The sequence below is a fragment of the Carcharodon carcharias genome, chromosome 21 (assembly GCF_017639515.1).
Source record: "Carcharodon carcharias isolate sCarCar2 chromosome 21, sCarCar2.pri, whole genome shotgun sequence".
NCBI classification, from domain to species: Eukaryota; Metazoa; Chordata; class Chondrichthyes; order Lamniformes; family Lamnidae; genus Carcharodon; species Carcharodon carcharias.
The window spans coordinates 90,307,575-90,322,903 of record NC_054487.1 but is presented as its reverse complement, the minus strand read 5'-3'; the positions used below and the strand labels follow the sequence as shown (position 1 = coordinate 90,322,903).

Sequence of the window (15,329 nt, the reverse complement as noted above, 5' to 3'; positions counted from 1 at the left end):
TAACCATGTGCCTCTTTTGTTATAAAATGATGCAGTACAAAGTAAACCTTTCAGCCCATTGTCTGTTCTGGCTCTTTGAAAATTATCCAATTTGTCAAACTGCCCGGTTTTTGTTCCACAGTGGCCCCGAATTGTTGTCATTTTGAAGGTCTCCGCAGCCTCGTTCCCAGTTAAGGCTCTTTTAAAGGGAAAGGTGAAGGAGAGCGAGACATTGTGCTATGACAGGCTTGCCCAACCTTTTCACATGAGGGCCCATATTTCAATGATTCCTCACTAAGGGGGCAGATGAGCAAATTTCAGCAAGATAAAGCCAAAATACTGCGGATGCTGGAAATCTGAAACAAGAACAAAAAATGCTGGCAAAGCTCAGCAGGTCTGACAGCATCTGTGGAGAAAAAGACAGTTAACATTTTGAGTCTGTATGACTCATCAGAGCGCGCGATTCACACTGGCTGACCGGTAATTGGCCAGCCAGCGTAAAATCACGGGCCGCTCCCAGCAAGGTAAAAACCCTGCGCGTGGGTGCACTCAGTGAAAGCATCCCGAACGCACAGAGCTGCCTCAGGGAGCATAAGATTTTTAACATTACAAATAAAGAATGGGAAAAATAAGAAAAACATGTCCCCTGATGTGACACTGCCATTTGATCAGGGACTTATTAAAAATGAGTTTTAAAAGTTTTTATTTTTTTAATCACTGGTCGAAACCTCACCCCGCCCAGGATGTTCGCTGATGATTGCACAATATTCACCATTCGCAACTCCTCAGATACTGAAGCAGTCCGTGTCCAAATGCAGCAAGACCTGGACAATATCCAGGCTTGGGCTGACAAGTGACAAGTAACACCCGCGCCACACAAGTGTCAGGCAATGACCATCTCCAACAAGAGAGAATCTGACTTTCGCCCTTTGACATTCAATGGCATTACAGTCGCTGAATCTCCCATTATCAACATCCTGGGGGTTACCGTTGACCAGAAACTGAACTGGACTAGCCATATAAATACTGTGGTTACAAGAGCAGGTCAGAGGCCAAAAATCCTGCAGCGAGTAACTTGTCTGCTGACTCCCCAAAGCCTATTCACCATCTACAAAGCATATGTCAGGAGTGTGGTAGAATACTCTCCACCTGCTTGGATGATACTGTCTAGGACAAAGCAGCCCGCTGATTGGCACCCCATCCACAAACATTCACTCCCACCACCACCGACGCACAGTGTCAGCAGTGTGTACCATCTACAGGATGCATTGCAGGAACTTACCAAGGCTCCTTTGACAACATCTTCCAGCCCAGGTTTTTTTATCTCATTTACTTTACTTAGTTTAGGGTTGTAAAACTCATTAAAAGTGCAGGCATTTTTTAAAGTGAAACTACAACTCAATTTGGCTTGCTTAACTCTTTAGACAGCACCTTCCAAACCCATGACCACTCCATCTAGAAGGACAAGGGCTGCAGATAGATGGGAACACCACCACCTGGAAGTTCCCCTCCAAGTCACTCACCATCCTGACTTGGAAATATATCACTGTTCCTTTACTGTTGTGGGGTCAAAATCCTGGAACAAAGCCCCTCCCCACCCACTAACAGCACAGTAGGTGTACCTACACCACATAGACTGCAGCAGTTCAAGAAGGCAGCTCGCCACCACCTTCTCAAGGGCAATTAGGGATGGGCAATAAATGCTGGCCCAGCCAGCAACCCCCATATTTCATGAATAAATAAAAAAAAAGTAAAGTGATCAGTTTAGCAGAGGTGCTATTTGAAGACTGGGTTTAGGGAACTCATTTGTTTGTTCTACAATTGAAGAAACAGAGAGTTCAGAGTGCAGTTTTTGGGTGTATCGGGCAGAGATACGAGTTGGGTGAAAAGCATCAGGTGAATGCTCAAGAATTCACTGGAAGACATGTTTGAAATTGCCAGTCCCAAGCGAGAAGCCTTTGTGTCAAGCTCGTGGTAACTCTTCACTGGTTTCTGTGTCTGTAAAGATATTGCTGAGGTAAAGGGATACTGGGAATTTGAATTATCTTCTTGCATTTGTATTGAGATCTTTCCAACCTTCTTGTCTGGTGTAATGTCCTTCACTTGTTTTAATAAATATTTTATTTGTATTAATGGTTCATTGGCAGACTCTTGTGAATTTGTTCAGGAAACTTTCCTCCAAGGTTTCTAACAAAAGTTAGGATCTATCAAGCCAGGTTTCACGTTTGGACCTAACTTATCCAATCTTAGCAGCTGGGATCATAAAGGTATCAATGAAAAATTGGAAAACCTGTCATGCTAATAGCACACTGATTGTTGTGACCTTTTTTAATATAAAATAGGATGTCAAGACTCAAAGCCATTACAATCATGGCTACAGTGATTCACTGGCACGGAAAAGCCATATCGATGACTACAGCACCTGGGACATTGTCAAAGCCACACAGTAAGTGCAAAATGTTTTCACAAATCTGTTGGGTTCCATTCTATATTTTGTCTCTGCTTTAATCATTTAAGTTTAAATAAAAACAACTTTGAAAATTATAACAGAACTAATGTTTAATTAAATCCAGCTAATGCATGGAAACACTTCGAATTCTGATTGGTACCAACAACACCAATTTGATTTAACATTGGCTTTAACATAGGAAAAATCAGCATATTTCAGAAGTGTAATCAGAGAAAAATGTCACGAGGTAGAGAAGGAGCTATTGGAGAGTTGACCAAAGGTCTGGTCAAAGAGGTAGCTTTAAAGAAAGGCCTTAAAGAGGGAGGAGGTAGAAATAATCAGGAGCAGAGTTACAGAGCCGAAGGCTTAGCTGCCTAATACTGGGGCATAGTGGGAAGAGTGCACAATGGAAGGAATGGAGAACACAAGGGTTGGAGGGCTGGAGGAGGTTACAAAGAAAGGGAGGGGTGAGGCCATGCAAAGATTTATTCATAAAAATGAGAATTTTAAATTGGAGGCACTGAGGGACTGACAACCAATGTAGAGCAGCAAGGACAAGAGTGACAGGTGAGTTGCACTTGGTGCACAACAGAATATTGTCAACAGAGTTCGAATGAGCTGAAGGTTGGGCAGCCTGGAAGCTGGGAGGGCAACCTGGAATAGTTAAGTCTGGTGATGAGAGAGGCACAAATGAGAGTTTCAGTGACAAATGAGAGTTTCAGTGACAACTGAGCTGAGGCAGGGATGGAGGCAAGCGATGTCACAGAGCTGGAAGTCAGGGGTCTGCTAAGGGGCTGGAAACGTAGTTCGGGATCGAGTAAGATGTTGACAGTATGGTTTAGCATGAGACAGTGGCTGGGGAAGTGAATGGAATTGAAAATCAGGGTACAGAGGTCTTGGCAGGGCCGACGATGATGGTTTTGCTCCTTCCCAGTGTTTAACTGGGAGAAAATGTGGCTCATCCAGACTGGATGTTAGTCAAGTAGTTTGGTAATTCAGTTAATGGCTGCTGTCAACATAAGCATGGAAGCTGGCTCTACTCTTTGGATGAGGTTGCTAAAGAATGCAATGTGGATGAGGAGTCAAAGGCTTAGATTGATCCTCTGCAGCTGATGGGCCAAGTGGAAAGGGAAGTCATTGCTTGTGATGCTCTGGCCAAAGTTGAATAGATATCAATGGAACCAAATGAGGATAGTCTCACTGAGCCGGAAGACAAGTTGATGGAGAATGGTGTGGTCAGCCATGTTAAAGGTCACAGAGAAGTTGAAAAGGTCAAGGAGGGAAAATGCAGCATGATCACAGTCACAGAATATGTAATTTGTCACTTTGAGGGTGTTCAGGTGCTATGCACCATTTACAATAAAATCACTCAGCAAAGACTTTGAAAGGCATTTTAATTTCTAAGTGAAGAGTAGTTTGAAGGGTTCAGCAATGAGTGCTGATTATTGTTGGGGCAGAATCTTTGATCAGCCATGCAGAATGGTTGAGCCATGCCTGAGCAGCATTTTGGCAACTGGTCTGCAATCTCTGGCTTTTTGAGGGAAGAACATTGGGCCAGAGTTGAGAGAACAGCACCAAAGAAAATGTGTTTGTGTCCTTGTGCCCATACTCTGTTTTCATGCTTCTTTGAATTACAAGTTTGTTTGAACAAACACATTCTCAGCTGGTATTTTACTGAATGGTCATAGGAGAAGGCCAAACTAAGACTTTGGAATTCCAGAGCAGCATGGGCCTTGCAAAACAAGAAGGTCCAGTATCACTCAACTGAGAACATTTGATAGGTAATTAGACTTAATACCTTGTTGTGTTTTACGATGGTAAAAACAATATATTTTACATGTCATGTTGTCTAGAAAGGCTGTGGAAGCTAATTCAAAGGGCTATTGGATAAATACTTGAAGGAAAAAATTTACAGAGCTATGGGGAAAGACTTAGGGAGATTGAAGACTTCGTTGGATTTTTAGGTGGAGATTACAACTTTAATAGATTTTATTGCCCACTCTGAAGAGAAACTACAGAAGATTTCAGATAGGGTAGTGAGTGAAAGTGAGATGAAAGAGCTGATTGTAAGAAGATTGTAAGAATAAATTGTAAGAAAATAAAATGTCTAGTAGTGTCCAGACAGAAAATCAGACCAGAATTTGAGATCACAATGAAAAATGAAAAGGTCACACAGACAAATTTTGTTTCCTAGGAAATATGTTAACATCTGTCGGAAAGTTCTTGGGCATGTAATACGAAATCATGATTTCCAAAGTCTGATGCTGATGGGAAAGATCGATGGTAAAAGAGATTGTGGTGTGCGAAGAACAATCTCTCTAAAGAGCCTCGCAAAATGGATGATTTTTAAAAAATTCATTCATGGGATATGGGTTTCACTGGCTAGGCCAGTATTTATTGCCCATCCCTAATTGCCCTTGAGAAACTGCTGGTGCACTGCCTTCTTGAACCGCTGCAGTCCATTTGGTGTAGGTACACCCACAGTCCTGTTAAGGAGGGAGTTCCAGGATTTTGACCCAGTGACAGTGAAGGAACAGTGATATATTTCCAAGTCAGGATGGTGAGTGGCTTGGAGGGGAACTTCCAGGTGGTGGTGTTCCCATGCATCTGCTGCCCTTGTCCTAGATGGTAGTGGTCATGGGTTTGGAAGGTGCTGTTGAAGGAGCCTTGGTGAATTACTGCAGTGCATCTTATAGATGGTACACACTGCTGCCACTGTGCATTGTTGATGGAAGGAGTGAATGTTTATGGATTGGGTGCCAATCAAGCAGGCTGCTTTGTCCTGGATGGTGTCAATCTTCTTGAGTGTTGTTGGAGCTACACTCTTCCTGGCAAGTGGAGAGTATTGCATCACGCTCCTGACTTGTGCCTTATAGATGGTGGACAGGCTTTGGGGAGTCAGTCGGTTAGTTACTTGCTGCAGGATTCCTAGCCTCTGACCTATTCTTGTAGCTACAGTATTTATATGGCTGGTCCAGTTCAGTTCCTGGTCAATGGTGACCCCCAGGATGTCAATAGTGGGGGATTCAGTGATGGTAATGCCATTGGATGTCAAGGGACAATGGCTTGATTCTCTCTTGTTGGAGATGGTCAATGCCTGGCACTTGTGTGGTGTGAATTTTACATGCTACTCGTCAGCCCAAGCCTGGATATTGTCCAGGTTTTGCTATGTTTGGACAGAGACTGCTTCAATATCCGCGGAGTTGTGAATGGTGCTGAACGTTGTGCAATCATCAGTAAACATCCCCACTTCTGACCTTATGATGGAAGGAAGGTCATTGATGAAGCAGCTGAAGAAGGATGGGCCTAGGACACTACCCTGAGGAACTCCTGCAGCAATGTTCTGGAACTGCTAGCCACAGTATTTATATGGCTAGTCCAGTCCAGTTTCTGGTCAATGGTAACCCCCCCCTCAGAATGTTGATATGTACAAGCAATGAAGATGACTCAAGGCTCCAGAGGAAGATTAACATGTAGGTCATGGTTGTCAATGCCCTCTTATGTCATTAAGAGAGAAAGATGAGGAAAGAGCAGGAGAGTGGGACTAATTGGATAGTACTTCCAAAGAGCCAACACAAGCACGAGGGGCTGAATTTGCTGCACTGTATCATTCTGTAATTCTATAAATGCAGTTTGTTGTGATGTGGTTGGAAGAACCTTGTCTCATCTGAAAGACAGCTTCTCCAACGGTACAGCACTGGAATCTCAGCCTAGATTTTTGCACTCAAGTCTCTGGAGCGGGACTTGAACCCACAGCTTTTTTACTGAGAAGTAAGAGTGTTACCCACAGTGTCATGGCTGACACCAGTGAATTGGCCAGTGTTCTTTCTCTTTCTGGCAATCTATTCCACATTGACATGTGAAGACTCTGTTTGAGAGTGCCTGATATCTGTGGAACCATATCCAAACAAGAAGTTAATACGTTCTGGAGAGAGAAAATCCTTGTATTTTTTTGTGCAGAGGGTGAAAAATGTTAGTTCTGGTGAATGGAATGCTTCATACACAAACAGAATAGATCTCATAAATCTAGATGCAGAGTATAGCCCCTTCTACGTATCTCTCTCTCTCTCTCTCTCTCAACAATGAATTCAGTTGTAACCTCAGAAGAGCAGTCCTTAAAGTGCCAGTGCTGATGCCAGCCTTCCAGTGGCCATTCTGAGCAAAATGATGTAAGATTGACTAATGCCCACTCAGAACTCAATTGAGTCTAAGCAAGCTTATAAAGAGAGGAGATTTTATTCCTTTGATCAGGACTGAGTTTGAACTTAGCTCATTGGGTTGGAATGCAATTGTTAAATCCAACGCACCACCTGTGCCCTTTTTCTTTAATTCATAATTGGGATGTGGGTGTTTCTAGCAAGCCGACATTTTAGCCCAGATCTTCCAATCAGTGGCGATTAAAAATGCTGCCTCCAACAAGAAGGACTGGCGAGGAGAAGGAGCGGCGAGACTGTGCCCCCTCTTATGCTACTAGTTCCTGTGTTCTGGTGAAATTTTTGAAGCTTTTACAGGTTTTAAGGAGGTGGAGTGGATGTTAAGTGTTCAGGTTTAGATCAGGTGTTTGTACTATGAGTAATATTTTGCACACAACCCATGATAGCATTTATACAGTTCTTTAACATAGTTAAACATCCCAGGATGCTTCACTGTCCTTGGAGGTGGGATTTTGAACAGTTTAACATGAGAAACACAAGTTGTTATTACTACCTGGATCTTGCATGAGAAGCACACTGAGTTCAAGTACACCGCTTTAAGCTGTTATTTTTCCAATATGGATTTTCTGAACTAACAGCAGGCCACAGGAACACAGGAGCAGGAGTAGATCCTGAACCTACTCCACTTTTCAACTAGATGATGTTCTATAGCTACATGTTTAAACATTTTCAAAATTCTACCTGGTCAAGCAAAAGCAGGATGTTCATTTGACAGAATAGAAAAAGATTCACGTGGCTGCAGCGGAAGATTAGTACCAGGAGAGGTGTCATTTCAATTTAGAGTCAACTCCACAACAGAGCAACTGAAGAACGAATGTGAATAGAATGATCAGGCCTAGCTGAAAAGTATCCCAGTTTTTTTTTTGGATAGTTAATTGTTCAGCTTTAGTTTTAAATAAATTTTTAGGCCTTCCCAATAAAGCTGCTGCTGTTAGTCACTGTCAATCCTGGGATAAAGCCCAAGTCTTTGATGCTAAGGTTAGTGTTAGACACATACTCGGATGGGCCTGGGCAGTGTAATTCTGCCCATCGGAAGTTTAAACTTCCTGAGTAAGTACCGCACATAAGTGCAGATTTGGACTTCCTCCGGTTCCTGAAATGCAACATGACAAGCTCCTCAGTATTCACTGCTGTTACCATCAGAAAATCTAGACCTTTATTTCCCAACCCTAGTTGCTCTCAGAAAAACAGTTGGCTGCCTTGTTGATCCATTGCAATCCTTGTGGTGAAGATTTCCCCCCAGCCCACAGGATGTTGCTAGGGTTCTTTGTAGTGGATTGATACAACTGAGTGGTCTGCTAAGCCACTTCACAGAGTAGTAAAGAGTCAAACCATGTTGATATGGGCAAATGCAAAATACCACAAATGCTCGAAATCAAGTAAGAACAGAAAATATTGGAAATATTTTTCAGGTCAGATAACATTCGTGAAGAGAGAAACAGTTAACTTTTCAGGTCAGAGACCTTTCATCACAGCAGATTGGGCCATTTTTCGATGACAAGTAGCAGGTTTGGAAGGCGTCTTGGAGAGTTACTGCAGTGCATCTTGTAGATTTTATGCACTGCTGTCACTCTATGCTGACGATGGAGGGGGTCACATCTGCCACTCTCCAAACCTCTGGCACCCCCCCCCAGTTTATGGGAAAACTTGAAAATTTAAGGGACCCTTCTTCTATCTCCACCTCCAGTTCCTTTAGCAACCTTGGATGCAAGCCATCTGGGTCAGGTAACTTACCTACCCTAAGCATAGTCAGCCTTTCCAGTACCACTTCCCTTCTGATTTTCATGCTATCCATTGTCTCCACTATCTTTGCTTCTACTGATACTTCGTCAGATTTGTTTTCCGAAGTAACCATTAATACGAAGAGCTCACTAGGCATTATACCAATGCTCTGCACCTCTAAGCATACATCATCCTCTTTGCCCCTAATGGAACCCATGCCACCTATTAGTACCCACTTAGTGTTTGCAAGCCAGTAGAAGATTTTTGGGTTACCTTTTGTGTTAACTACAATTCTATTCTCATTCTCTCTTTGCCAGTATTATTTTCCTCTTCACTGTATTTGACTTGGTTTTCACTTGAAGGATTCCCCTTTCATGCATCATACATTTGCTTAATCAAAATCTCCATCTCCCTCATCATCCTATATGTATCAATGATTTGGCTGTGGGGACCAAATGTAATATTTGCAAGTTCGCAGATGATACAAAGCAGGATGGGAATGTGTGTCCTGAGGATTTGGACAGACTTAGTGAGTGAGCAAGAACATGGAAGATGAAATATAATGTGGAAAAATGTGAGTTATCCACTTTGATGGAAGGAACAGATGTGCAGAGTATTTCTTAAATGGTGAAAGATGAGGAAGTGTAGATGTTCAAAGGGACCCTTGTGTCCTCGTCAGTAAGCTACTGAAGACTAACATGCAGGTGTAGCAAGCAATTAGGAAGGCTAATGGTATCTTGGCCTTTATCGCAAGAGGATTTGAGTACAGGAGTAGCAAAGTCTTGCTTCAATTATATAGAACTTTGGTTAGACCTCAGCTGAAGTACTGTGTGCAGTTTTGGCCCCCTTACCTTAGGAAGGATATTGCCATAGAGGGAGTGCAATGAGGTTCACCAGACTTGTTCCCAGGATGGCAGGACTGTCCTGTGAAGAGAGGTTGGGGAAACTGGGCCTGTATCCTCTACAGCTTTGAAGGATGAGAGGTGATCTTATTGAAACTTTCAAAATACTTAAAGGGATAGACAGGATAGATGCAGGTAAAATGTTTTGCCTGGTCCTCACCTGGTCTGGCCTACATGTGACTCCAGACCCACAGCAATGTGGTTGACTTTTAAATGCCCTTGGGACATGGGCAGTTAGGAATGGGCACTAAATGCTGACCTACCCAGCAATGCCCGCGTCCCGTGAATGAATAAAAAAAAAAGTCAGGATGGTGAGTGATTTGGAGAGGAACTTGCAGGTGGTGATGTTCCCATGTGTCTGCTGCCCTTGTCCTTCTAGATGGTACTGGTCATGGGTTTGGAAGGTGTTGTCGGGGAGCCTTGCTGAATTCCTGCAGTGCATCTTGTAGATGGTATACACTGCTGTTACTGTACATCAGTGGTAGAGGGAGTGAATGTTTGTGGATGTGGTGCCAATCAAGTGGGCTGCTTTGTCCTGGATGGTGTCAAGCTTCTTGAGTGTTGTGGGAGCTGCACTCATCCAGGCAAGTTGGGAGTATTCCATCACCCTCCTGACTTGTGCCTCGCAGACGGTGGACAGGCTTTGGGGAATCAGGAGATGGGTTACTTGCTGCAGGATCCCGAGCCTCTGACCTGCTCTTGTAGCCACAGAATTTATATGGTTAGTCCAGTTCAGTTTCTGGTTAATGGCAATTCCCAGGATATTGATAGTGGGGGATTCAGTGATGGTAGTGCCACTGAATGTCATGAGGAGTTGGTTGCATTCTCTCTTGGTGGAGATGGTCATTGCCTGGTATTTGTGTATTTCCCACTTGTCACTCCAAGTCTGGATATTGTCCAGGTCTTGCTGCATTTAGACGTGGACTGCTTGAGCACTTGAGGAGTCACGAATGGTGCTGAACATTGTGCAATCATCAGCGAACATCCCCACTTCTGACCTTATGATGGAAGGAAGGTCATTGATGAAGCAGCTGAAGGTGGTTGGGCCGAGGGCACTACCCAGAGAAACTCTTGCAGTGATGTCCTGGAGCTGAGATGACTGACCTCCAACAACCACAACCATCTTCTTTGCGCTAGATCTGACCCCAACCAGCAGATAGTTTTCCTCCAGATTTCCATTGTCTCCAGTGTTGCTGGGGCTCCTTGATGCCACACTGGGTAAAATGCTGCCTTGATGTCAAGGGCAGTCACTCTCACCTCACCTCGGGAGCTCAGCTCTTTTGTCCATGTTTGAACCAAGGCTGTAATGAGGTCAGGAGCTGAGTGGCCCTGGCAGAACCCAGTTTGAGCATCAGTGAGCAGGTTATTGCTAAGCAAGTGCTGCTTCATAGCACTGTTGATGACTCCTTCCATCACTTTACTGAAGATGGAGACTAGACTTAGGGGAGGTAATTGGATGTGTTGGATTTGCCCTGCTTATGTACAGGACATACCTGGACAATTTTCCACATTGCTGGGTAGATGCCGGTGTTGTAGCTGTACTGGAATAATTTGGCTAGGGGTGCGGCAAGTTCGGGAGCACAAGTCTTCAGTACAATTGCCAGAGTATTATCAGGGCCTATAGCCTTTGCAGTATCCAGTGCCTTCAGTCGTTTCTTAATAGCACGTGGAGTAAATATAATTGGCTGAAGAATGGCATCTGTGATGCTGGGGACCTCCAGAGGAGGCTGAGATGGATCATCCACTTGGCACTTCTGACTGAAGGTTGTTGCGAATGCTTCAGCCTTATCTTTTGCACTGATGTGCTGGACTCCTCCATCATTGAGGATGGGGATTTTTGTGGAGTCTCCTCCTCCCGTGAGTTGTTTAATTGTCCATCACCATTCACGACTGGATGTGGCAGGACTGCACAGCTTAGATTTGATCTGTTGGGTGTGGAATCACTTAACACTGCCTATCAATTGCTGCTTATGCTGTTTGGCACGCAAGTAGTCCTGTGTTATAGCTTCACCAGGTTGACACCTCATTTATAGGTATGTCTGGTGCTGCTTCTTGCATGCCCTCCTGCACTCTTCATTGAACCAGAGTTGATCCCCTGGCTTGATGGTAATGATGAAGTGGGGGATATGCCAGGCCATGAGGTTACAGATTGTGGTTGAGTACAATTCTGCTGCTTTTGATGGCCCACAGTGCCTCATGGCTGCCCAATCATGAATCGCTAGACCTGTTTGAAATCTGTCCCATTCAGCACGGTGGTAGTGCCACACAACATGAACCCGCTGACAAGGGTGGTGCTGTTGTTGTCTGGCGCACTGACCTCTACCTCGCGGAGGCTGAGCGTCAACTCGCAGACACTTCCTCCTACCTCTCCCTGGACCATGACCCCACCACTGAACATCAAGCCATTGTTTCCAGGACTGTCACTGACCTCATCTCCTCTGGGGATCTCCCTCCCACAGCTTCCAACCTGATAGTCGCCCAACCTCGGACGGCCCGCTTCTATCTCCTACCCAAAATCCACAAACAGAACTGCCCCGGTAGACCGATCGTCTCAGCTTGCTCCTGCCCCACAGAACTCATTTCTCGTTATCTTGACTCCCTTCTCTCTCCCCTTGTCCAGTCCCTTCCCACCCACATCCGTGATTCCTCTGACACCTTACGTCACATCAACAATTTCCAGTTCCCTGGCCCCAACCGCTTCCTCTTCACCATGGACGTCCAATCCCTCTACACCTCCATCCCCCACCAGGATGGTCTGAGGGCCCTTAGCTTCTTCCTCGAACAGAGGCCCGAACAATCCCCATCCACCACTACTCTCCTCCGTCTGGCTGAACTTGTTCTCACGCTGAACAATTTCACCTTCAACTTCTCTCACTTCCTCCAAATAAAAGGTGTGGCTATGGGTACCCGCATGGGCCCCAGCTATGCCTGTCTCTTTATGGGGTATGTGGAACATTCCTTGTTGCAGTCCTACTCCGGCCCCCTTCCACAACTCTTTCTCCGGTACATCGATGATTACTTCGGTGCCGCTTCATGCTCTCGTCGGGACTTGGAAAAATTTATTAATTTTGCTTCCAATCTCCACCCCTCCATCATTTTCACGTGGTCCATCTCTGACACTTCCCTTCCCTTCCTTGACCTCTCTGTCTCAATCTCTGGTGATAGACTGTCCACCAATATCCATTACAAACCCACCGACTCCCACAGCTATCTTGACTACAGCTCCTCACACCCCGCTTCCTGTAAGGACTCCATCCCATTCTCTCAGTTCCTTCGCCTCCGTCGCATCTGTTCTGATGATGCTACATTCAAAAACAGTTCCTCTGACATGTCTTCCTTCTTCCTTAACCGAGGTTTTCCACCCACGGTCGTTGACAGGGCCCTTAACCGTGTCCGGCCCATCTCCCGCGCATCCGCCCTCACGCCTTCTCCTCCCTCCCAGAAACATGATAGGGTCCCCCTTGTCCTCACTTATCACCCCACCAGCCTCCGCATTCAAAGGATCATCCTCCGCCATTTCCGCCAACTCCAGCATGATGCCACCACCAAACACATCTTCCCTTCACCCCCCCTTATCGGCATTCCGTAGGGATCGCTCCCTCCGGGACACCCTGGTCCACTCCTCCATCACCCCCTACTCCTCAACCCCCTCCTATGGCACCACCCCATGCCCACGCAAAAGATGCAACACCTGCCCCTTCACTTCCTCTCTCCTCACCGTCCAAGGGCCCAAACACTCCTTTCAAGTGAAGCAGCATTTCACTTGCATTTCCCCCAACTTAGTCTACTGCATTCGTTGCTCCCAATGTGGTCTCCTCTACATTGGAGAGACCAAACGTAAACTGGGCGACCGCTTTGCAGAACACCTGCGGTCTGTCCGCAAGAATGACCCAAACCTCCCTGTCGCTTGCCATTTTAACACTCCACCCTGCTCTCTTGCCCACATGTCTGTCCTTGGCTTGCTGCATTGTTCCAGTGAAGCCCAACGCAAACTGGAGGAATAACACCTCATCTTCCAACTAGGCACTTTACAGCCTTCCGGACTGAATATTGAATTCAACAACTTTAGGTCCTTGAGCTCCCTCCCCCATCCCCACCCCCTTTCTGTTTCCCCCTTCCTTTTTTTTCCAATAAATTATAAAGATTTTCCTTTTCCCACCTATTTCCATTATTAAAAAAAAACCCCCACTAGAGCTATACCTTGAGTGCCCTACCATCCATTCTTAATTAGCACATTCGTTTAGATAATATCACCAACTTTAACTTTAACACCTATGTGTTCTATTGTACTATTGTCGTTGACATCTTTTGATGATCTGCTTCTATCACTGCTTGTTTGTCCCTACAACCACACCACCACCCCCCCACCTCTCTCTCTCTCTATCTCTCCGCCCCCCACACACACACCTTAAACCAGCTTATATTTCAACTCTTTCTTGGACTCGAACTCAAGTTCTGTCGAAGGGTCATGAGGACTTGAAACGTCAACTCTTTTCTTCTCCGCCGATGCTGCCAGACCTGCTGAGTTTTTCCAGGTAATTCTGTTTTTATGATGGAGGGTGTCCTTATTATGAAGACGGGACTTCATCTCCGCAAGTACTGTGCAGTGGTCACCGCTATCTCACCAGGTTGGTGAGGATGAGGTCAAGTATGATTTTCTTTCTTGTTGGTTCCCTCACCACCTGCCGCAGACCCAGTCTAGCAGCTATGCCATTTAGGACTCGGCCAGCTTGGTGTTGCTACCAAGCGATTTTTGACGGTGGACATTGGTCCCCTGCCCAGAGCACATTCTGCACCCTCCAAGTGGTGCTCAACATGGAGGAGTACTGATTCATCAGCTGAGGGGTGGGGGATGGGATGATACGTAGTAATCAGCAGGAGGTTTCCTTGCCCATGTTTGGCCTGATGCCATGAGCCTTCATGGGGTCCAGAGTCAACGTTGAATACCCCTAGGGCATCTCCCTCATGCCTGTATACCACTGTGCACCACCTCTGCAGGATCTGTCCTGTGGGTGGGAGAGGACATAACAGGAATGGTGATGGTGTCTGGGACATGCTCCATAAGGTATGATTCCTTGAGCACAACAGCTGTTGTTTGACTAGTCTGTGAGACAGCTCTCCCAATTTTAGCACTAGCCCCCAGATGTTAGTAAGGAGGATTTTGCAGGGTCAACACGGCTGAGAAGGCCATTTCCAGTGCTTCGTCGATGCTGGGTGGTCCATCCGGTTTCATTCCTTTTTATTGACTTTTTAGAGGTTTTTATGACAATCGACATTGGTTTCATGGTCATCATTAGATGAGTGATCTGCCACAGTGGGATTCGATCTTGGGCCTCCTGACCATTACCTTGGGCCTCTAGATTACCAGTCCAATGACAAAGCCGCTACGCCACTGCCCCTCATAGGCATCAGTGCTGGTGTCTGAACTATTTGTGATCTATGTTAATGACTTGGATGAAGGGACCAAATATGTTGTTGCTAAACTTGTGGATGACATGAAGATAGGTAGGGCAAGTAAATTGTCAAAAGGACCTGACCTACCTAAATCCCTTTGTAGACTCTTTAAGTGAGTGGGCAAAAAATTTGGCAGATGGAATTTAATGTGGCAAAATGTGAACTTGTCCACTTTGGCAGTGAGAATCGATGTGGTGTATTATTTAAATGGAGAGAGATTGGAGAACTCCCAAGCACAGACGGATTTGGGTGTCCTGGTACATGAATCACAAAAAGTTAATTTGCAAGTAACTGTAATTAGGGATGCAAAGGGAATGTTGGCATTTATTGCAAGGGGAATCAAGTATAAAAGTAGGCAAGTGTTACTACAGCTGTACAGGGTCTTAGTGAGACTGATCTGGAATAGTATGTACTACCTTGGTCTCCTTACTTAAGAATGAATATAATTGCATTATTAGTGGTTCAGAAAAACTTCACTCAACTGATTCCTGATTTGAAGGGGTTTGCTTATGAGGAAAGGTTGAGCATGTTGAGCAATGAAGCTGTGCTCATTGGAGTTTAGAAAAATGAGAGATGATCATATAGATACAGAAAAGACCCTGAGGTGAC

General features: G+C 45.2%; 1 protein-coding gene across 2 annotated transcripts in view; it reads left to right on the top strand.

Moving 5' to 3' along the window:
- The window catches only part of zdhhc17 (zinc finger DHHC-type palmitoyltransferase 17), a 135,084-nt gene that overhangs the window by 36,563 nt on the left and 83,192 nt on the right, over positions 1 to 15,329 (top strand). For both annotated transcript variants that reach the window (XM_041216281.1, XM_041216280.1), the window contains exon 2: positions 2,322 to 2,425. In XM_041216281.1, coding sequence (XP_041072215.1) covers positions 2,322 to 2,425 — 104 coding nt within the window. The remainder of the gene's footprint in view (positions 1 to 2,321; positions 2,426 to 15,329) is intronic.